This window comes from Myodes glareolus, chromosome 18 (genome assembly GCF_982192425.1).
Source record: "Myodes glareolus chromosome 18, mMyoGla1.1, whole genome shotgun sequence".
In the NCBI taxonomy this organism is placed as follows: domain Eukaryota; kingdom Metazoa; phylum Chordata; class Mammalia; order Rodentia; family Cricetidae; genus Myodes; species Myodes glareolus.
In genome coordinates, this window is record NC_142043.1 from 62,254,191 (window position 1) to 62,275,910 (window position 21,720).

A 21,720-nucleotide genomic window follows, 5' to 3' on the forward strand; every position below is an offset into this window, starting at 1 on the left:
ATCAACCAATCAGCATTCGAGCCTCTCACCCTAGAAAAGCAGCTGCCTTTGGGTTTTTCGCTCTCTCTAATCTCTCTCTCTCTCTCTCTCTCTCTCTCTCTCTCTCTCTCTCTCATCCCTGCGCTCTCTCATCTCTCTCTCTGGCTTCCTGCTCTCTCTCTTCCTCTCTCCCTTGCTCTCCCTCTCTCTGTCTTTTCTCTCTCTTCCCTTCCCCCAATTTTCCTCAACCGAGTGGCTCCGAATAAAGACGTGATAAGGAAAGGAATCTCGATTTCGTGGCCGTTCATTCCTGCTGGTCAGGAAGTGCGCTGCACTTGTTGGGACCACAGAACAGAGTAATATGTAGATTACTCTGGGCAAATGATGTTTTTAGTAATTGGCACCAAAAATAGTAACGGGCTAGGAAATAGGAAGCCAATAGGAATTCTGGGAGTTCAGTTGGCAAAGATAATAGATGTGCTGAATCCCTAAATGTTCCATGGGAGCTACCTGGGAACGGTTTTAGGTCCAAGGACATCCTCAGCTTGGGCTTTTAGATTCACTCGTGGGAAAATAGCACAATGTAGTTGGGTTGAAGAAAAGTTTAACTAGCAATTTCCTTTGTCTGCAGACGGGAGCATGCTGGGGTGGCGGCAGGTACATCAGTGTCATGATGCTGTCAGCGACTGTGTCAGGACCTGACCTGTCTGTCACCTGTAACCACCTCGCAGTCCCACAAGTGGTACTCAAAGAACAAGCAGCCTTGCACTTTGTAAGAGTCAGCTTAAGCTCTGAGTTCTGGTCCCACCTTTGGAGCTCAAGCGAAAGGAAGGAGGCAGGGTAGGCTCACAGCTGGGGTTCAGACAGGGTTGATCAAGGGCTGCTATGTCTCCTGCTCCACCTCAGTGTTCCGGGAAAGGTCTCCCACAATCACCAGTACCAACCACAGCCAGAGGGAACATGGTGAAAGTGGATGGAGAGCCATGCAGCCAGAGGAGAGAATAAGCAATGGGCGGCTGCTCAGCGCTGGTCAACAGTGCACTCTGGGTAGGACCCAGAACCAGAATGAGCAGCCAAGCCAGTGTGACCCACTCATCACTCAGTCCTGGATTCCTCAGGAGAAGCCACTGGGTCTCTGAGCATGCTAGCCAGATTCTCAGCCGTTCTTGGCATCTCTTCATTCTCTGCCTCCTCTTCCCGCTCCCCACACTGCAACCCTGAGAGACCCTCCACCCCAAAGACTACCTCTGAGGCCTCGTCCCAGTGTCCGCTTCCTTTGAACTATCACAAAAATTTACCGTCTGACCCAGAGCTCTGGATCTGCAGTGTTCCGTCCACAAACCAGGAGATCTGCACCAAACTGGCTTCCTCAAAGAGCATCACAGATCTGGTGGACACTCTTTCTGGATGAAACTGGGCTTTGAGTTGGAGCACTGAGCAGAACCCAGTCTGCGTGGAGGCGACCTGGATGTGGTCTCTCCATGTCATGACACTGCTGAATTTGATCTGAGTTTTTAAGTGTGTCTAAGGTCACAAGAGTAGTATATTGGGCTGTGCTCATGGGTTTGGGTGTTGGGGACTACACTACATTATAGTTCTGCTGAAGGTCCCTTTGTCCAGAGAGCCATGATGCATTAGGGCTAGACCCTTCACTTTGTCAAGTCAACCAGCCATGGTCTGAAGGGCATGCTCAGCTCTCAGGGCTCTGTGTGCTCACATCCGTCCACATCTGCCCTTCGGCAGTGATCTGCCTCCTCCCTCCCTCCCCCTCTCTCTTATTTCTTTTTTCTTTTTTGTCTGCCACAAGTGATGCTCGTGTCTGGCTTGTGTCTGGGTTTCAGCTGGCTGACCACCCAGTTGATCCCAACTCTGTGATGGGGATGACAGCCCTGGCTCTGCAAATCATTAGTTCTTCCTCTTTGAAGGAGGGCAGTGCTCTGTCATGTAGTGCGGTCTGGGTAGGACCACCCAGTGTTCGCACCATCTTCTCCCTGTCTGCAAACAGTGTGGATGGTAATCACTTCACACCATGTGCACAAGTGAAGGCTGGGGAGCTGCAATTCATGTAAGAACCTTCCAGAACACCCTGACATGGTTTCTACAAACCAGTCAAATGGGTTGAGTTTGTTTGTGCCGTTGTGATATCCTTAGCGGTTTGAAAGCTATTTCTAATTTATTTTATTTATTATATACAGTGTTCTGTCTACATGTTTGCCTGAACGCCAGAAGAGGGCACCAGATCTCATTCCACATGGTGTGAGGCACCATGTAGTTGCTGGGAGTTGAACTCATGACCTCTGGAAGAGCAAGCAATGCTTTTAACCTTTGAGCCATCTCTCCAGCCCCCTATTTCTAATTTTCTTGAGCTGATTCTAATTTTTTTCCTTTGCCAAACTTTTTCATTGAAACTGAATATTGACACAGCAAAGTATATTCATAACGAATATTTTTATGTATTTAAATGCCCATCATTCTGTTAGCACCTAATACCTGTGTTTACATCTTGAGCCAGGCAAGGGCTATGTGTGGCTTGCTTCTCTCTGTGCCCCTCCCATTTCCCATTCTTCTGCTTGCTGCATGTGATTATCTGGGATTTCAATCTCAGGAACTGCATTTTTTTTTTTACAGTGTGCACCAGATGTTAAGCATTATGTATAAGTTTTCCTGGCTTCATTGCTTGCTGTCTACTTATGCCAGGAAACACATCGCAAAAACTTGCCCTGCTGGGTAAGAGTGATGACTTCAGATTTTTTATAGTGTGCAGCCTACCAAACAACACACAGGTCTTGCCTGATTTTCTCGGTCATGAATTCCATTTGGGCTTTTGGCAGTAAACTGTTAGTGTGTGTGTGTGTGTGTGTGTGTGTGTGTGTGTGTGTGTGAGAGAGAGAGAGAGAGAGAGAGAGAGAGAGAGAGAGAGAGAGAGAGAGAAAGAAGACAACTTTCGGGAGTCAGTTTTCTCCTCCGGTCATGGGTTTCAGGCATGAAGCTCAGGTTAACAAGCTTGTAGGGCAAATGCCTTGCTAGACCATCTCATGGCCTTTTGATGACTCTTTTGCTTAGCATCTGTGGGGCTGTGGGCTCTGTGAGTATTTGGATTTCCGAAAATGACCCGGAACTCATCTGCCCGACCCTCCACCACTTCCTTCACCACAGGAACCTCAGCTGTCCCTGCTTCGGGTAAGTATTGCACTGGTTCATATTCTGCTTTTGTTTCGAACTTCTGGCATGACTACTCTTGTCTATGTTATTATCACTTCCCTTCAAAAGTACCCTCTGTGGTGCTGGCTCCTTGCTGGACTTCTAGGCTTCCCCTGCTGAAGCAATCCTGTCATTAAATTTCCTTTGGCATATGCTCATGATGGTGAATTCTTGTGCTCTGCCCACTGCTGTGTACAAGGCTTTGATTGGTAGAAGCTTCTACATGGGTAACAAGGGCAGTTACTCTCCATCATTTGTGTTGAAAACTCGGATGCGAGTCCTTTATTTCCTCTGGAAACACTGTCTTGCTTTGTGAACAATGAACACCTAAGCCCAAGTTTGCATTACTTGGCAAACGGCAGCTGGAATGTCTTCGGCTTTTCTCTTCTAACAAGAACTGTGGGTTGGGGTGGGGGGCTTTTCTATTGGATGGATGCTATTTCTGCAATCATGGTTCCTCTTTGGTCAGTTTTGAAAAATCCTCTTTTATTATGCCTTCAAATATTATCTCTTTTTAAAAATTTTTCGAGGCAGGTTTCTCTGTGTAATCCTGGTTGTCCTGGGACATGCTCTGCAGACCAGGCTGGCCTCGAACTCAGAGATCCACATTCCTCTGCCTCCGAGTGCTAGGATTAAAGGTGTGTGCCACCACTGCCCACCCAAATATTACTTCCTGAACACTGTTTCCTCCCCACCAGGGGCTCACTTCATCTTAGACCTGCGCCAGGGGCCATGCCCCGGGCCTCTCACTGTGGGCTCTGCTGAATCATCCTGCTGCTGCCTGAAGATTTCCTTCTGCCCTACCTTCCAGTTCACACTTCCTCTCTTCCACTGAATCTAATCTGTTCTTAAGCTCATCCAGTGAATTCAAGTTGAATTTCTGCTTTGGATTTTCAGTTGGATTCTGAAATACGTTCCACTTCTCTGTGCAAGTGTCTGTCTCCAGATCCATTTCCTGGACATAGTAGTCACAGCTATCCAGTCTGTCCAGTCAAGTCCACTCCCTCTGCTGTGCGCTTATTTCTCGGTCTGTTTCCTGGTCTGAGTCACATGGTTTTCCTTTGTAAACTTTAGTTCTGGCTGTTGTGAACAAGCACACATCTGCTGAGTGGAGTCCCCACACAGCATCTCCACGTGGCTGAGTGGAGTCCCCGCACAGCATCTCCATGTGGTGTCTCTGCCCAGATCTTTCTGTTTTAGGTTGGTGGGAAGCAGGACAAGCAACCTTGGCCCAAATTGTAACTGGACTGCCTGGGCTGGTCTTGGGGCTGCGAAGGCTGAGCATACAGCTACCCAGCCTCTTTCTGAGGATGTAGCTCTTGTTCCTCCAGGCTTGTCCTAGTTTCCTTTCACGTTGCTATGGCAAAATACCCTGACGTAAAGAAAGTGACTTAAGGAAGGAAGGGTTTGGTTCTCAATTCCAGGTCCATCGTAGTGAGGATGTCAAGGCATAATCTTTTCTTTCTTGAGTTTTTAATCCCTTAAAGTCTCCTTGTTGGTAGCTACCTGGTATCTGTAAGAAATTTTTAATTTAAATTTTATTTTTATTATTATTTATTTTTGGTTTTTCAAGACAGGTTTTCTCTGTAGTTTTGAAGCCTGTCCTGGAACTAAGTCTTGTAGGCCAGGCTGGCCTTGAACTCACAGGGATCTGCCTGCCTCTGCCTCCCAAGTGCTGGGATTAAAGGCGTGCACCACCACCGCCCCCTGGCTTAATTTAAATTTTAAATGTAATATTTATTTACTCATGCAGTAAGGCCAGCCTGATCTATAGAACAACCTTCAGGACAGCCACAGCTACAAAGAGAAACCCTATCTCCAAACAAAGGTTTTTATTTAGTTTGAGATATGGATTCTCGCTACAATGCAGACTGACCTCCAAACTCCTGATCTTCCTGCCTCTGCCCCAACTGCTAGGACCACTGTGTGCAGCAGGTGTTGGAGGCCGCAGGGTGTCCTTTACAGAAAGGAACCTTTGGAATCCATCAGTAGCGACCTTCTCCTTTGGCTGCTTGGTACTTGAAGGCATGTTCCATCTGTACATACAGATTTTTTTCCATTTTTTTTAAATGGTGTTCATAGAGACCTGATTTCCTTCCCAGGTAATAGCATTTATTTATTTATTTATTTTTAAAACATTTATTTATTATTTATACAGTATCTTACCTGTAGGCCAGAAGAGGGCACCAGATCTCATTGTGATCCACCATGCGGTTGCTGGGAATTGAACTCAGGACCTCTGGAAGAGCAGTCAGTGCTCTTAACCGCTAAGCCATCTCTCTAGCCCCATACAGATTTCTTTCTCTAGAGGTGTCTTCAGTTGTGTCCTGCCTCCTTGTTGTTTCCTTTCTCTGAAACTGTTGTCAGATGGGTACACCCTTGCAGATTCACAGTGCTTCAACTTCCTTGTGTCCCTCTCTGTGATCCCAGAGTTCTACAAGGTTCCATGGGAAGTTCCTTAGCCATGACTTTCCTACTACTCAGTGATACTGCTACTGATTTTCCAGTTCTTCATCTTCTCGGGATGGTGTTCTTTGCCTTCTGCTGTCTCCTTGGAGGGGTGTGGCCAGGTGTGTGTATGTGCAACCTCAGCTTATTATGGGGTGTCTGGGTCTGCTCTATGAAGGCAGGATGGGATGCCCTACACCAGGCAAGCCACTATTCTCAAGTAATGAAAGTCATGCTAAGGTTCTGTCAATGCCCAAGGGGCCTCTGAGGCCAATGTTTTTTCTGTATATGTTTATCTGTGTGTGAATAAGCATGTGTGATGCAGTACTCCTGGAGGCCAGAAGAGGGCGCCAGACCTCCTAGAGCTGGGGGTAACGAGCAACCTGACATGGGTGCTGAGACCCAAACTCAGGTCCTTTGGAAAAAGTGTGTTCTGTTAACTGCTTGAGCACAGGCTCTGAAGAACACTCACAGGGTGCCTTCCTTTTATCAGTGTCCACTTTTCACAGCAGTAGGGTTTCAGCGTGTGAATGGCAGCCTCTTTCATATCGTAGCCCACTTAGATCCTGGCCTCAAACTCATAGATCTGTGTTGCGGGATATTTGAGCAAACTGTGTAAAAAGATGTATTGCTGTTTTTACCTTGCCTGCCTAAGAGACCTGGTTGGTTTAATAAAGAGCTGGATGGCCAATAGCTAGGCAGGTGTTATGAGTCTGTAAGGACAAATAAGTCCAGGAGTGTTAGGAGACAATATTAAATGAAATGATATGAGTTTATAAAAATAAGCCCAGAAATGTTAAGACGCAATATTAGGTATCACACACAAAATGAAACTAAAAAGCATGAAGCAATGTGTGCAATGGTGATAAGAGTTTGAGCTGGTGAACAAGTGTGACATAACTATATGATAAGCAGACATGTGTGTTAATCTAAAAAGAAAAAAAAGTAACATAGCCACAAAATAGTATAAAAACTTGAGGCTCACGACCAGGAGACATTCTCAAAATGACTTGCTAGACATGCTGTCAGAGCGGTCATAGAGAATCCAACGAACCAGCAACTTCACAGCTGAGACCGTCCAAGAGCCAGAGAACTAGCTCTTGCCTGCGGATCAAGACTTGCTGATCCAGAGGCCTACGTCGAGAGCCACGGACCATTATCAGGTCGTATACACCAATGCCTCAGTAAGATAGGATAGAAGACCTTGCCTAGGACACATAGGAACCTTTGCTGAATGTGTGATATGATTGAAGGTGTGATGTGATTGATTGACTAGGATTGTTATAGGTTTGATGTTTACTTATATTTGATATAAGAATAATTAGGGATTTAAATGATTGTTATAGTTTTGATGTTTGCCCATACCTGCTAACAATTGGAGATTTGACTATTGGCATAATAAACTTGTTCCTAGAACAAACACTGTGGTCATCCTGAGTATTTACTTGCAGACCTCTAAGTAAGGGCAGAATGCCCGCTCAGGAATAAGGCTCGCCACAGCAGGGAAGGTTAGGCAGGACTTCTGGGTGTAGGAAGGGACTAGGGAGGAATCTGGGCACACAAGAGAGACACCAGTGAGATACAGAGGGATCTGAACAGACAGAATGGAGGAGAGGTAAAAAGCCACTTAGGAAAATGTAGATTGATAGAAACTAGTTAATTTAAGTTATAAGAGCTAGCTGGGAACAGCTAGCTAAAGGTCAAGCTTTTCATAAATAAATAGTAAGTTTCCGTGTCATTATTTGGTGGCTGGAGGTCCCAAAAGAGAGAACTAAAACAGACCTGTCCGCCTCTGCCTCCCAAGTGCTGATTTAAAGGCCTGTGCCACCGCAGCCCAGCAACTTAACAGTTTATAATGCATGGCATCCTGGCGCCGATGGTCCACTGTAGTCTGATGGTAACACTGCCTGTCCTGAGACACTGAGCTATCCGTGGAGGGCCAGTGTACTTTGCTCTCCAACTGCTTCAGCTGGGCTGGTTTCTAGAGTCTCTGTCTCCCACACAGTGTGAGCTGGATATTCCTGGGATATGCTCAGCTGTGGCTGACCGTGGTCTGTATCTGAGGTCAATCCAATCCTTGATCTGGTTGGGGTTAGGGATAAGTTCCAAGTGGATCTTTATGGGAAGACCTTGACAAACTTTCTGAAGAAGGTCATATGTACAGGGGAAGGAGGCTGGACAGGTTGGGTTCACAGACACTTGGCTCTGTAGGGTTACCAGGAAATGGAGATCCTTGTCTGCTGGCCCTTCTTTGGAACAGAAACGTACTTCTACCTTATCCAGACTGCCAGTTCTCTGGAGGCTGCTGTCTGGTTGTGGAACATGGTCACCAACCTGGGACTACTGTGGATGACTATGCCAGTCCTGACTGATCTGTTTTGAGGGTATTACCATATAGACACAGAGGGCAGGTGGACTGCATTCTAGGACACATTCCAAGATACAGGAAAGGATTCCTGACTACCCAGCCAGTGCTCCCTGACTGCTCTCCCGGCATGCTGCAGCTCAGGCTCCCTGCTAGAGCCAAGCTTCACTTGTCCTGCGGTAATTACCAAGTTGTCTCCTTGGGCATGTTATTAAACCTGTAGGTATCTTAGTGTCCTCCTGTGTAAAATAGGTTATTAGTGTGGACAACAGCATTCCAGAAACTGGGCAAATGGTAGGTCAAAAGGGAAGCCTCCTGTGGATGCCACTATGGCCCACCCCAACCACCTGGTGGTTACTTTGAGACTACGTAAGCAGGGACAAGGGTGGATATAGAGAATGCAGAAGAGGCAGGTACCTCCTGGAGCCATCTTGGGAATGCCCTTCTGGAGGCTGATCCACCCATCCTGGAAAGTCAGATGGAAAAAGATGAACCAGGAGTATGTGCTGACTTTCTGGGCCAACAGAGGCCATCCCTGTGCCTTTTTCAGACACGAGCCCCGCTGTTGACATTCAAATTCAAGGCCACAGGCCTGTTCCAGGAGCATGTGGCCCATAAAGCATGCCTGGTAACCTCTTATTGGTCTTCCTGGACCACTGAAGGGGCTGGCTTGATGACCCTGATTTTCTTACCCCCTCTTCCCCAAATGCAGCCTGCATACAGGAAAAGTGACCAAACGTGGGTGGCAAAGTGGTTGCTTGAAGGCATCAGGTTCGGTTGGGCCTGAGCATTTCTTTGGCTCCTGTCCTAGCACACACGCCCCCAGTCCTCCCATGTCTCCCAGTCCTCCCGCGCTGCGTGGCCCCGCAGTCTTGTACCCATATCAGGGGTCTCCGTACCCAGGACCTTGAGTCGCGCGTCCCCGTGGCTCTGCGCGCGCCCGGGCGCCTGACCCGCCCCGTGACGCATTCACAACCGTCCGGAATCGCGGCCGGCCAGCGCGCACCCGAGGCGCAGGGCACGCGCATCGTGCACGCGCGCCGCCACGTGACGCAGCGCGGCCAACCGGCGCGCCAGGATTTGGGGATAAAGCGCGGCCCCGCGACAGTTGCGGCGGGAGAGCGGCGGGGCAGAGAGCGTGACTCGCTTGCTCCAGTGCCACCGGTTCTCGCTGCGCTTCCCGCCGCCGCCGCCGCCGCCGCGCAACCATGTCGGAAGAGAAGCCCAAGGTAAGCCTGGAACGCAAGGCGTTGCAGAGTCCGCCGCACGCAGGCCGGGCCGCGCGCAAACAGGGCCCGCGGGCCCGCACCCGGGCCTCCGCGCCCCTCCCCCACCAACAACCCGCGCCCCTCCCCCACCGGCGTCGCACCCCGCCCCTGCTTCACCCTGGCCCCGCCCCGCCCCTTAGCCCCACCCCCGGCCTGCCTCCCGCCATGCCAGGGCTCCGCCCCCGGTGTAGCCACGCCCCGAGTCTAACCACGCCCCGCAGGGCGAGAACGCGGAACTTGGACGTCTCGCGGGGTGCTGGTACTTGCTGTGCAGGTCTCTTCTCTGGGTCCTGACTCCTAGCCGTGGCCATCCCCTCTTGCGCCGTGTGCGTAGGTCCACGCGTGTGGCTCTGTGGGCGCCCCGAGAGCTGCCCCGGTGCGGGAGTCCAGTTGGCCGCTGCGAGCTTCTCACTGTTGGCCAGTGGTTGCCCTCCCACTCCTTTGCTGTCCCGCGGGGCAGGCCCCTTCGTGTCGGCAGTTGGTGCGTGGAGAGGCCAGGGTTGCCCAATCCTAATTAAACAGTTTTTCCACCCTCACCTGCCCTGCTAGGAGATAGACGTTGATTGGAGCCTGGCATTCTGTGCTGTTCACCGGCCTGGGCCTGGAGGTGACCACTCTCTTGGTTCAGATGGGAGGCCCCAGGAATGCTGTGGTAGCCCGCTGTAAAGTCAGCTGCTGAACGCTGCAACATCGTGCCTGCAGGACCCTTAACCTTTAATTCCATCTCAGCCTCGGGTGCTGCCTGTACAATCACGGACGCTGACCTGTTGTTAGTCATGGGTCAAGAGTAAACACTATTTCTTGTTGTTGGTTTCCTCGTTGTGAAGTTAGGCAGGAAGTCAGTGCCCCTGGTGTGGTTTTGCCTCTCTAGGTTAGTGGAGGCAGAGGGTTGTATTTTGACTCATATTTTGCAGCACGGGTGATCTAACCCAGGGACTTTTGTACACTAGGGAGGTGCTCTGCCAGTTAATTACTTTGTCCCCCCCATACCCCCCCTTTTTTTTTTTAAAAAAAAAAAAGACAAGGTGTCTATGTAGTCCTGGCTGGCCTGGAGCTCTATAAGTAGACCAGGATGGCCTTGAATTCACAGAGATCCTCCAGTCTCTGCCTCCTGCGTGCTGAGATGAGATTAAAGGCTTACGCTGACACACCTGGCTAGCCTTTGTTTTGATTTGAAACTGAGTCTCCCTGTGTAGCTCAAACTGCGCAGGTGTCAACGTGCTAAGCCTCATTTTTCCCTCCCTCCCTCTCTCTCTCTCTCCCTCTTCTTCCCTCCCTCCCTCCCTCCCTCCCTTCCATCCTCCCCCCCACCCTCAGACAGGGTTTCTCTGTGCTTTGGAGCCCGTCCTGGAACTTGCTCCTTAGACCAGGCTGACCTTGAACTCACAGAGATCCGCCTACCTCTGCCTCCCAAGTGTTGGGATTAAAGGCATGTGCCACCTCATTTTTCTTCTGAGTTTACTTGCTAATTAGCTCCTGAACTGCACCAGCCTTCCTGCTGTTAGAGGGGAGCGTGCCTTAGGCCTTCCCCCATCTCTATTGGCATCTCTGTTTCTTTAAGTTCTAGTTGCTGCCTCTCTTTGAACACAGCATACTGTTTTGTTTTTGTTTTTGTTTTTGTTTTTGTTTTTTTTCATCTGCTAGAATGCATCTTGGGGCCTGGAATGCATCTTGGGGTCTGCAGTTGTTCACTCTTTCTCATGCTGGATCCTACCTATACTTTGGAGCAGGAGCCAAGCTCTCTCTGAGCCATGCTACTGTGTCACTGGTGTCCTGTGAGGGAGTGCTGGGAAGTCTCACCTAGGAGGAATGGGAGGATGGCGCCCCCGCTGTTCTCTCAGGTCCTTGCAGGCTCCTCTCACCTGGGAACCATTTTGCAGACTAGAAAGCACTCTTAGCCAAGGCCATTAGGACCCAGCACAGGGCAGGCTCCTTCCTGACACTGCCCCTTACTCCAGGAATAAAAAGGTGGCTGAGGACATTCAAGGCAGTAGGACGCTTCAGTGGAGTTACTCGGTTGAGCTGTGGGAAACAGCTGGTGTGAGGATAGGGAGAAGACGTGATTTGCAAGTGGACCAAGAGATCTGTGTCCTTAAAACATAAATGGTTCCCAAGGCTGGAGAGCTGGCTCGGCAGTTAGGAGCACTGGCTGCTCTTTCACAGGACCCCAGTTCAATTCCCAGCGCCCACATGACTGCTAACAAACATCCATTACTCTGGTCCTAGAGGATATGACGCCCTCTTCTGGCCTTTGTGGGCACTGCTGACATGTGATGCACAGACATGCAGGCAAAATAATCATACACATTCAAAAAACAAAGGTTAAAAACTTCCCATGTGCTTTTGCTACATCTGTGTCAAGCATGCCCTGAACAACAAAAGTAATTCCTTTCCAGACTGAATAGCCTCTGAGCTGGCTCTGTGGCCAGCCCATAACTTAAACGTTTTGTTCAAAGTGTGTTTCCAGCCAACAAGAAGCGCTGACTTCGACTTTGCCCAGCAGCTTGTGTGTATCGTGATTATATAACAACTATGGCTTGCAATAGGAATTTCTCATTCAGTATGGGGGATGGAGCCCAGGGCCCTGTGCAGGCAGAGCACATAGCCCAGAAGAGCAGTCTGATTCCAGAGGGTCCAGGGGGCCACAGCCTTCACCCTGCTAACTCCAGCACATCCTTCAGGGTCTCCTAGTGTCCCTCTGGTCCTCCACTCTTGGTTTTATGTTGGCTTTTCTTCTCAGTCGTATAAAGTCATGTATAGCCTGCAAATGTGTATTTTTACAGCCTCATGAGTCATTTTTAAAACAAACATGGATTTCCTTTGGCTTCTTATATTTAACGAGTAGATTTTTGTCTTTGAATTGGTAGTCTGTGAGGACACTGGCTTTTCACTGCTGTTTCTCTCACAGTGCGTAACAAATGTAGGTTAAAAATAAATTCTGTGTAAAAATAAGACAGTCACACGAGTAACTCTGAGCTGCTGGGGGAATGTTAAGAATCAGGTTGGTTTTTAACGACTTGAAACAACCACCATTACCTAAGGACACGCTTTAAACCCCGGGGATTCTGAGCTGGCCTTTGAGACCTAATTCCTGTGTCTTCCAGGAGGGAGTGAAGACAGAGAATGACCACATCAACCTGAAAGTGGCGGGACAGGATGGCTCGGTGGTGCAGTTCAAGATCAAGAGGCACACGCCACTGAGCAAGCTGATGAAGGCCTACTGCGAGAGGCAGGTAGGCAGAGCCCCATGCATGCTGGGTTGGGAGCTCCCTCCCTGAAGGAGTCCTGCAGGGGCTGTTTGTGTTGCAGGCTTGCCCTTGCTACCCTTGGTCTTCCTGTCTGCTTGTCCCTTATAGTGTGTCCTTTCCCTGGGTTCCTGCAAATGGAAAGGTGGAGTTTAAGGCTTATGTAGACTCCAGGGGGGATTGACTTCCTCATAGACACCATCGTGGTGGTCATTCTGTCCGTCAGCCCGCACATGGGTCTGGTGTAATGCCCTGTGGTGTGTGCAGATAGAGGATCAGTGCTGGTTCCGGTTCCTCCATCTGATATCTGTCCAGTTATGCTGTGTATGCCCTCCTCATTGGCAATTTGATTTTCTGTTTTACTTAGGAAAGTGAGGAGACGTTTGCTCTTGTCCCTTTATTACCATTTCAAAATAGCACACTGACTGACCTTTGTCCCTAGTAGTGGCCAGCTTGCTGTTGTCAGTGTCATTGTGCACATAAGGCCCTTGCACACAAAATAGGCTTGGATCCATCCATCCAGTTCGTTCTTACTAAGGACCTTTTGGGGAGTGGGAATGCTCCAGCCCACCTGGGAGTCCTTGGATTCCTGGCCTTGCTTCTCCATTATCTGCCTCAGGGACTGCCTGGCTTGCTGCACATAGACCTACGTGCCGATTCCTCTGAGCCCTGCCATCTGGTAGCTCTTGTGGGGGTCCTGCCCTTTGGTGTGGGCAGTGGCATCTCAGCAAGGTGGTTCCAGGTTGCCCTTAAGTGCTTGCAAATACAGCTGTTTGCTGCCCTTTTATTCTACTGCCCTGACGTCCCCGCAAGGCAGTGCCATGCTTTCTCCTTTCTCGCTCGCTCGCCCTGCAGATAGTGCGCTTGCTTTCCTGGCTTCTTGGTTTGACCTTAGGTACTTTTCTCACCTGTGAAAGGTGAGACAGAACTTTCCGATGTCACTGTGACCCCGTGCCCTCCTTGCCGAGCCGGCTGCGTGTGCTGTGCGCCACTTTGAACTGCAGCAGTGTGCAGGGCTCTTCCCTGCTGTGCTGTGCTCAGTCTGCTGCGCCCCAGTCTTCGCCTGCCGAGACCCCACATTTGGGATGGGGGCACACTAGGTCAGCTACCTCAATGTTTTGTAGCCTCCTGCTGGCTCCTCCCCTCCCCCTGAACCACTGCTTTGGAGTGAGGATGTCTGCATGACTGCCATCCACAGCTTTGTGAGAGTCATTCTGGAAACTTCCTGTCACCCTCTTGCATCTTTTTTGTGTTAACTCCCCCTTTTTGTGTGGAACATCATCTCTTGTATCTGACAGGGACTTGCATGTCTGGCTGCATGTCGTGTTCTTGGCTGAGCTGCGTTGTCTTGGACGTTACCATAACTGTCAGCTTCCTGTGTTTTGGAACACTGGGACCTTTCTGGTTCTCTGCCATGGGATCTCAGCAGGGGCCCTGGAGTGATCCTTAGCCCTCTGGGGAGGCGCTTTCTGGCCCTTTCCGTCTGTAAATGGAAAGAGGACTCTAACTGTCCTCTACTGTGCAGGCAGATGTCTGCTCTGCTCCGTTGCATGTTGGGAGTACACAGGGCTGCAGTCAGCCATCCTCCATGCTGGCCTCTGACCGGTCCCCTCCTTCTGTACTGGGTTTACTGTTGCTGTCCCATTTGAGTTTTCCCTTTCTTTGCCTTCCCACTCTATAGGCCATTCTTGCTCATCATGAGTTTTAGTTTTCCCAAGTTCTGTCTTTTTCTGTTTTGTGTTTTTTTTCTCCCCACTAGTAGCAACTTTCTAGTGTTTTCTTGGTTGTGTGTGTGTGAGCATGTGCATGCATAAGTGTGTTTTTAACCTTCCTTGAAGCTTAAAGTATACATGTGTTTTAATTACTCCATCCCCTTCCCCCCTTTTTTTTGCCTAAGTATATTGAAGAAACTTAAAATAATAGAATTGATGTTATAAAGAAAGGCTTTACTAATGGGTTTGCTTAGGAGGCATGAAGTCATACAACGGAGAATTCAGCTCAAGGACCATTGCCTACAAAATATTCCAAAGATAAATAGTATTCTAACCAGTTAGAGATAAGAGAAATTTAGGGTGCTAGGATCTAAATGTTTATTTATCAGGATTGACCATTAGGCTGTAGTCCCACAGCAGAAGAGGCAGCTCTGCCTCACAGCCAGTTGTTAGAGCCATCTCCATATCAAATAGCATGTTTCTAGCAGTGCACACAAGAGGACAGAGCAGGGTCACAACCTGGAGTCTTAGCCTGCCATAAAGCCCCCAGTTCTCTCATTGAGAAATGTATAATCTGTCAGGTGGACAAGACTCACCCAGGTAACAACTGTTTGAAAGTCAACCTCACTGCTGTACTTAAAATAATTCTGGCAATATGCAGTCCCTTTGCTGTGTAAACCTCACCTCTGCCTAAATGGCCAAACCTGAGTGTCCAATCTGTTTATATTGTTCAAAGTGGAACCTGGGACTGGGACCTGAAAGACATTTAAGGATGACATCATATGTGGAATTCATAAGCCTCGGGTATATATAAGTTAGTAAAAATCTTCTATTTGTGACCTCTTCTTTGGATATTAGCCAGAGCCAGACATGTGCTATCTTATTAAAGAGCTTCCCCTTACCCCTAAGTGTGTGGAGTGATTTCTCACTGGGAGGCAGACCTTTTCTGTAATGCGCACAGCGCTTTCTTCCCTGGGCCTGCTCTCACATACTTGAGTCTCTCTTTAAACGTCCCTCGGGTTCTGCTTGTATTTAAGAGTGAAGCCACTGCAGAGATGGTGCTGTGTGTTTGGGTGTGTGTGGCGGAGGCCGCACGTCCACAGGGTGACACGTTAGAATTGGGGACTCTGGAGAGTCCCCGATGCTGATCTGCAAAACACTAAGTTTCCTGGGAAAGAATACCTCCAGGCTCCACCCAGCACCTGGGGTGCAGTTGGAAGACCGAGGCACACGGGGAAGCTGGCTTCTATTAGCCCATCCTGGGTACCCATTTACCATACATGTTTTCTTTTACTGGGTGTTTTTTTTTTTTTTTTGGAGACAGGGTTTCTGGCTGTCCTGGAACTCATCTGATAGATCAGGCTGGCCTCAAACTCACAGAGATTCTCCTGCCTTTCAACTGCTGGGATTAAAGATGTGCATTGTCACTATCCAACACCATATGGGTCTTGACAGAGCTCTGAGTTCACATCTAGAAAGTCCTGCTGATTGATGTGGGGGAGACAATTACATGGCCTCTGAGGGTTGTTGGAAACTTTGAACTCTTGGAGATTTATGTGTGAACTTTTTTTTCTCATCTTTATTAATTATTTTTAATCATTTATTTAACTTTATTTTATGTACATTGGTGTGAAGGTGTCAGATCACCTGGAACCAGAGTTACAGACAGTTGTGAGCTGCCCTGTGGGTGCTGGGAATTGAACTGAGAACCTCTGAAAGCAGTCAGTGCTCTTGACCTCTGAGCCATCTCTTTAGCCCCTGCATGTGAACTTTCAAAAAAGTTCACCAGCTTTCCTGGACCGGAGTGGGGATAGGGGAGGGTGAGGGTGTTCCTAGTCTTACCATCCCTGGCTCTAGCACACTCGAGACTCCGGTGTGGTGTCCTTAGGCTTGTGGCTTCAGACTCCGTCCAGCAGAGAGCATCTGTCCACCGGCTTTCCCTAAGGCCTTGTTTTTTCATTCATACCATTTCAGGGAGCGTCAGGATTGAGGAAATAGTCACAATTTATCCCATCTGACCTGTTTCAGGCACAGTGAGCTGCTGAGTTAGAGAAGTGTTTCTGCCAGGTGGTGTTCACCTCAGACAGGCTGAGGCAGACTGCTGCCTCCTTTCAGGATGGAAAACGCCCTTCATTTCTGCTCCTCACAACCTTCCTGATCATGGTCCTTATGGTCACCTGACCTGTTTCTGGGACCTTTCCAGAGGAGGAAACAGAAGTTCTGGGAGGAACTTAGCTCAGTTTAGCTTCTGGGAGGAAGTGAGGGGCAGAATTAGGGCAAGCCAGGTATTGGAATGGGTCAGTTTGGGGCAGCACATGCTGTAGATGTGGGCCACCAGGGCTCTTTCTACTTAGCTGGCTCGTGTGTATATAGAATGCTGATGTTGCTGGTTCTGGATAGCTTCAGGTTAATCTGTGTTGTCTGGGAACATCTAATGCATTTCCTTCCTTTTCCCCAGGGCTTGTCAATGAGGCAGATTCGATTCCGGTTTGATGGACAACCAATCAATGAAACAGACACCCCAGCCCAGGTATGAAGTAGCCCGGTGCACCAGGGTCCGCCAGGGTCTGTGGTTTGGGAACACTGTTGTTTGAGAATAAGATAGGTGCAAACAAAATGGCATGTTTCTGCAATGACCTTAATTATTGGATTTCAAATTTTGAATTTTTGAGATTAGTTTCTCAGATGAAGAAGTGACACAGCCAAACACACCTTTGCTGTTCTGAGCTAGAGCCCAAGTGTAGCGCCCACACCCTATGGTGTGTCACTGACCGTGGCAGTCACTGAAGAACCCCATGCAGGGTGCTGTGGGGTGCACAGCTCCCGAGGTCCTGACGGCTTAGTGCCAACCACTTGGTCTTTATTGGAGTTTGAACTGGAGTCAGAACCTAGATACTTTGTCTTATTTTTAAATTTTTTAATTAAAAGATATTTTTGTGGGGACTCTCAGAGATAGCTCATCAGTTAAGAACACAGGCTGCTCTTTCAGAAGACCAGGGCTTGATTCCAGCACCTACACAGCAGCTTACAACTGCTCATAACTGTGGGCCCAGGGAATCTGATGTCCTCTTCTGGGCATTTTATTATATTATTATTGCTAATAATAATATAATAATACTAGGTGGTAATGATGCCTACTTTTAGTCCTAGCAAGAGGTAGAGGCAGGCAGGTCTCTGAGTTTAAGCTACAGAACAAGTTCTAAGACAGCCAGGGCTATTCAGAGCCATGACTCAAAAAAAAAAAAAGAACAGGTCAAAATAATTTTTTTTGGTAGGGCTGGAGAGGAAGTTTAGGGGTTAAGAACATTGGCTGCTCTTCCAGAAGACCTGGGTTCAATTCCTAGCACCCACACAGCAGCTTACTGCTGTCTGTAACTCCAGTGCCAGGGAAGCTGACACCGTCTTCTGTTCCTCAGAGCCCTCCATGCATGTGGGGCACACGAGGTCACAACTACATCCAGACACATAAAAACAAAAGATAAATAAATAATAGGCCAATTTTTTAAAATATAAAATGTTTATCTACAAGCTCTAATTGGCAAGATGGCTTAGTGGGTGATATGCTTATCACCAGATCTGTTGATCCAAGTTCATGTAAGTGCTCCCTTCTTAAAAAGTAGAAAATAGGGCTAGAGAGATGGCTCAGTGGTTAAGAACACTGACTGCTCTTCCAGAGAACCCGGGTTCAATTCCCAGCACCCACATGGCAGCTCACAACTGTCTGAAGATCTAGTTCCAGGGCATCTGACACCTTCACACCAATGCACATAAAATAAAGTTAAATAAACCATAAAAATATTTTTTTTTTAAAAGTGTAGAAAATAGCCAGGCGGTGGTGGCGTATGCCTTTAATCCCAGCACTCGGGAGGCAGAGATAGATGAATCTCTGTGAGTTCGAGGCCAGCCTGATCCACAAGAGCTAGTTCCAGGACAATCAGAACTATTGCACAGAGAAACCCTGTTTTGAAACACAGAAAACAAACAAAAACCTTAAAATGCTGACATTTTCTTGAGACAAGGTTTCTCTGTGTAGCCCTGGCTGTCCTGAAACTCTCTGCCTCTGCCTCCCGAATGTTGGGATTAAAAGCGTGCTCCACCATACCCAGCGAGTCTATTTTTAATGACCCCATTTTTCTCTCAGTCAGTCCTTAGCTGTGATTATTCTTCTATGAATCTTGTCAGAAGTCAGGTAGATAAGTAATTACTGTGGCCCCACCTTCTTGCATGCTGCACTCCAGCTAAGGGGACTGGGCTGTGCCTAGTGTAGCGGAAGCTGTTTGGGAGCATGGTATCTTTGTGTATTCACCTCTGACATTTCCTGTCCCCTCTCCTTGGGCCTGCATTGGCAACTTGGATAGCTGGAGATGGAGGATGAGGACACCATTGATGTATTCCAGCAGCAGACAGGAGGAACAGCTTCCCGAGGGACCGTCCCCACACCCGATCATTGTCCTGACATCTGCTATTGAATGGTGACCATGCAGCCACACCAATCACAGAAGCGTCAGCAGAAGCCAGAGTCCCTGACTGGTTCTCCTTTTCTGATGTGCTTGGAGCGGACTACAGACCATCATGCAGGGATGAAAGTGTTGTGTAGCGCGTTGCCTTTAGGGGAAATGAGAGCAAGGTTTTGGGTTTTGTTTGTTTTCATTTCTGCTTCCTCCCATCCCTAAAATATTTTTTCCCCAAAACTTGGAGCTGGGTGTGGACTCAGCCTGCCACCTGACTCTGATCCCCAGAACTGTGGTTGCTTTTCGATTGATTTGCCCTAGTCAAGGAGAGAGCTTGTGGTCCCTTTACCCAGTGGGCTTGCCTATGGGATGTTGAGACGGGAGAGAGGGACAGAATCGCACCTATTTGTTGTAGGTATAGAATATTAAAACACTGAAATACTATCAGCTTGAGCTTTGTCAAACATGGTAAAGTTAAAGGGAAAAGACCATTGGAAGGAGTCCTTAAGTACTGTGACCCAACTTCTCCTGACATGCCCCCTTTCTACTTGGCATCTGGTAATGGGTACGTGGGCAGGGTTGGTAAGGTGGGACCCACTCTCTTTCCTTGTTATAATGTAGAAGAAAGTAATTGCCATGTCTCATTTGGAAATTGAATGTGGCCTCAGATTATTTTCTAGTACTTGGTTCCAATGCATAATTATGGTTTCTGTGTAAGAAGGTAATTGGTTAAGTATCAAGCTTACAGTGATGCTGTGTAAGACCTGCTTTAAAGTGTGGTTGCAAAAGAAAGCCCGGGAGAGGTGACCTCATTTTCATGGATTATGCTCTGCCGCTTTCCAGATGTATATTCAAATGATGCATCAGTGGGTGACTTCAGTCCTGCATTGTGGGGTCTATACCAGTTAAATGTGGATCGTCTTGCCTGTCATCCTTGTGTAAGGATCCATTGCTGCTTGATGGCCATCTCTGCCTTTCATAGTCACCTGACACTGACCTACCATCTCTCGCTTGCTTAAAATCCCGAGGAAGATGTTGTTGTTTCCTGTTTCGCTGCGTGGGCTTGGGTGGGATGTCTGTTGGCTCTGTTGTGTTTATCCAGTTTGTACATTATTTGTCGTCCTTTACTACTGTAAACAGTAAATATAGTTTGGTATTCTGTCTCTTGGCTTACCTTACACACTGTATTTGGAGACCTCGTATGTCACAGCTCACTATTGACAGTCTGTTACCCTAACCCTAACCCTAACCCTAACCTGTCCAGTGAGGCCCTTCAGACACAGAGAAGCCAGGCGCTGGACACTTGAAGGTTCTGATAGCTCACTCTGCAGCATGAGCCCCATGCTGCTCCATGTTGCCTACTCTAGGTATCCTGTGTGAAAACAAGGTGGGTGTGAAGACAGAGGCAGGGTGTTAGCATTGGGGGGGTCTCAGTCTTTTTGCTGTTTGAATAGGTTGTTAATTTGTGAAGTTGATGACCTACTAATCTGTTTTGAAAATGAATTATTGAATTTGGCTGTGAGGGGTTATGGTTCTGAGGTGAAACAAAGCTAGGGTTGTCATCACCCATGCTATTTTAGTCTATCAGTTGAGCAGAAACACCAACAGAACTTAATTCATCCAGCAGCAGGAGTGTGTAGATTAAAGCATAGTACAGAGTCAGCCATTTTCTAGGTCCTAAGGTGGCACAGAGGAAGGACTGGTTAAGATGCAGTAGAAGAGCTCCAAGGGGAGGGCTGTGTCTTAGATTCTGTATTAGTTATGTTCTCAATACCGCCACAAAATACTTGGCAAGAAGCAACCTAAGGGAGGAAGCAGGGTAGATCAGGAAGCAGAGAGCTGAGCATTGATTCTTGATCTCCACTGTCTTACCTTTTATTTAGTCAAGACTCCAGCCCTTGAAATAGTGTGGCCCTAGCTGGGCCGTGATGGTGCACGCCTTTAATCCCAGCACTTGGGAGGCAGAAGCAGGCGAATCTCTGTGAGTTCGAGGCCAGCCTGGTCTACAAGACCTAGTTCCAGGACAGGCACCAAAGCTACAGAGAAACCCTGCCTCGAAAAACCAAAAAAAAAGGAAAAAAAGAAAAGAAATAGTGTGGCCCTTATTTAGGGTGAGTTGTGTTGTGATCACCCCTTGCCCAAACCCGCCACAACCCTTGTAAGCATACTCAATAATGTTCTAGGTGTTTCTTTTTGACAAGTTAGCTATCTTACAAATCCATTCCTTGTCAACTAAACACCCAAATACACCACTTTATAATATTCTACTTGGGACTTAAAATTGTTTATCTCATAATACAAGATGTATTTAGTCTATCTCTGAGTGGCGTGTCTCCCAAATCTTTAACAACTCCCACAGTTTAAAGTCTAAGTTCAAAGTTTGCTCTGAGACTCAAGACAATTTCTGAATCACCAGCCCCTGTAAAATAAACAAGTTACTTCCAACATACACTAGCACAGAGTAAACAAAAGGAGGAATTGGAGCATAGCAAGGAAAGATTAAGCCAAAACAAGGTTAATGAAACCCAGCAGGGCAGGAACCAAATCCTGCTGCTCCATGTCTGGTGTCAGGTTCTTGGCATTATTGGGCCCTAGTGGCCTCAGATAGTCCACTGCACAGTTCTGTCGCCTGTGGCATTTGTGGTCTTGGTGTCAGGCCAGTACTTGGTGCCTGCAACTTTCCTCAGTGGGAATCTAACGTCCCACCTTGCTGACATCTCTAATATCCAGGCCTCTATTACAATACAGCCTCCACCTTTCAGCGTCACACAGGGCTTCTCAGCCGCAGTACTGAGTCTGATACTGCCATCCACTGCTTTGTTTCAGGGGATTTCTACAATCCTGGCACAAATTTCTATTATTTCTCCCCTCTTACATCTTACAAATGTGGATGCCATCACCATATTTGACTGCCAGCTCCAGGTGAAGCCTGGCACACTTAGAGCATGGTTGCAGCACTTGTGTGTGCTCTTGTGGCTGACCCTGGGGAAACACCTATCTTCCTGTGTGCCTATTATCCCAGTGCAAGGTCTCAGGCACCTTCAGTGGCAC

General features: G+C 48.1%; 1 protein-coding gene across 1 annotated transcript; it reads left to right on the forward strand.

The window, feature by feature from the left end:
* The first annotated feature begins 9,065 nt into the window (after positions 1-9,065).
* Positions 9,066-19,847, forward strand: Sumo3 (small ubiquitin like modifier 3). The gene is made up of 4 exons (XM_085680102.2): positions 9,066-9,222; positions 12,366-12,494; positions 16,677-16,748; positions 18,577-19,847. Exons 1-4 carry the CDS (start codon positions 9,202-9,204, stop codon positions 18,685-18,687), a joined length of 333 nt encoding a protein of 110 aa, XP_085536228.2. The 5' UTR covers positions 9,066-9,201; the 3' UTR covers positions 18,688-19,847.
* The last annotated feature ends 1,873 nt before the right edge of the window (positions 19,848-21,720 follow it).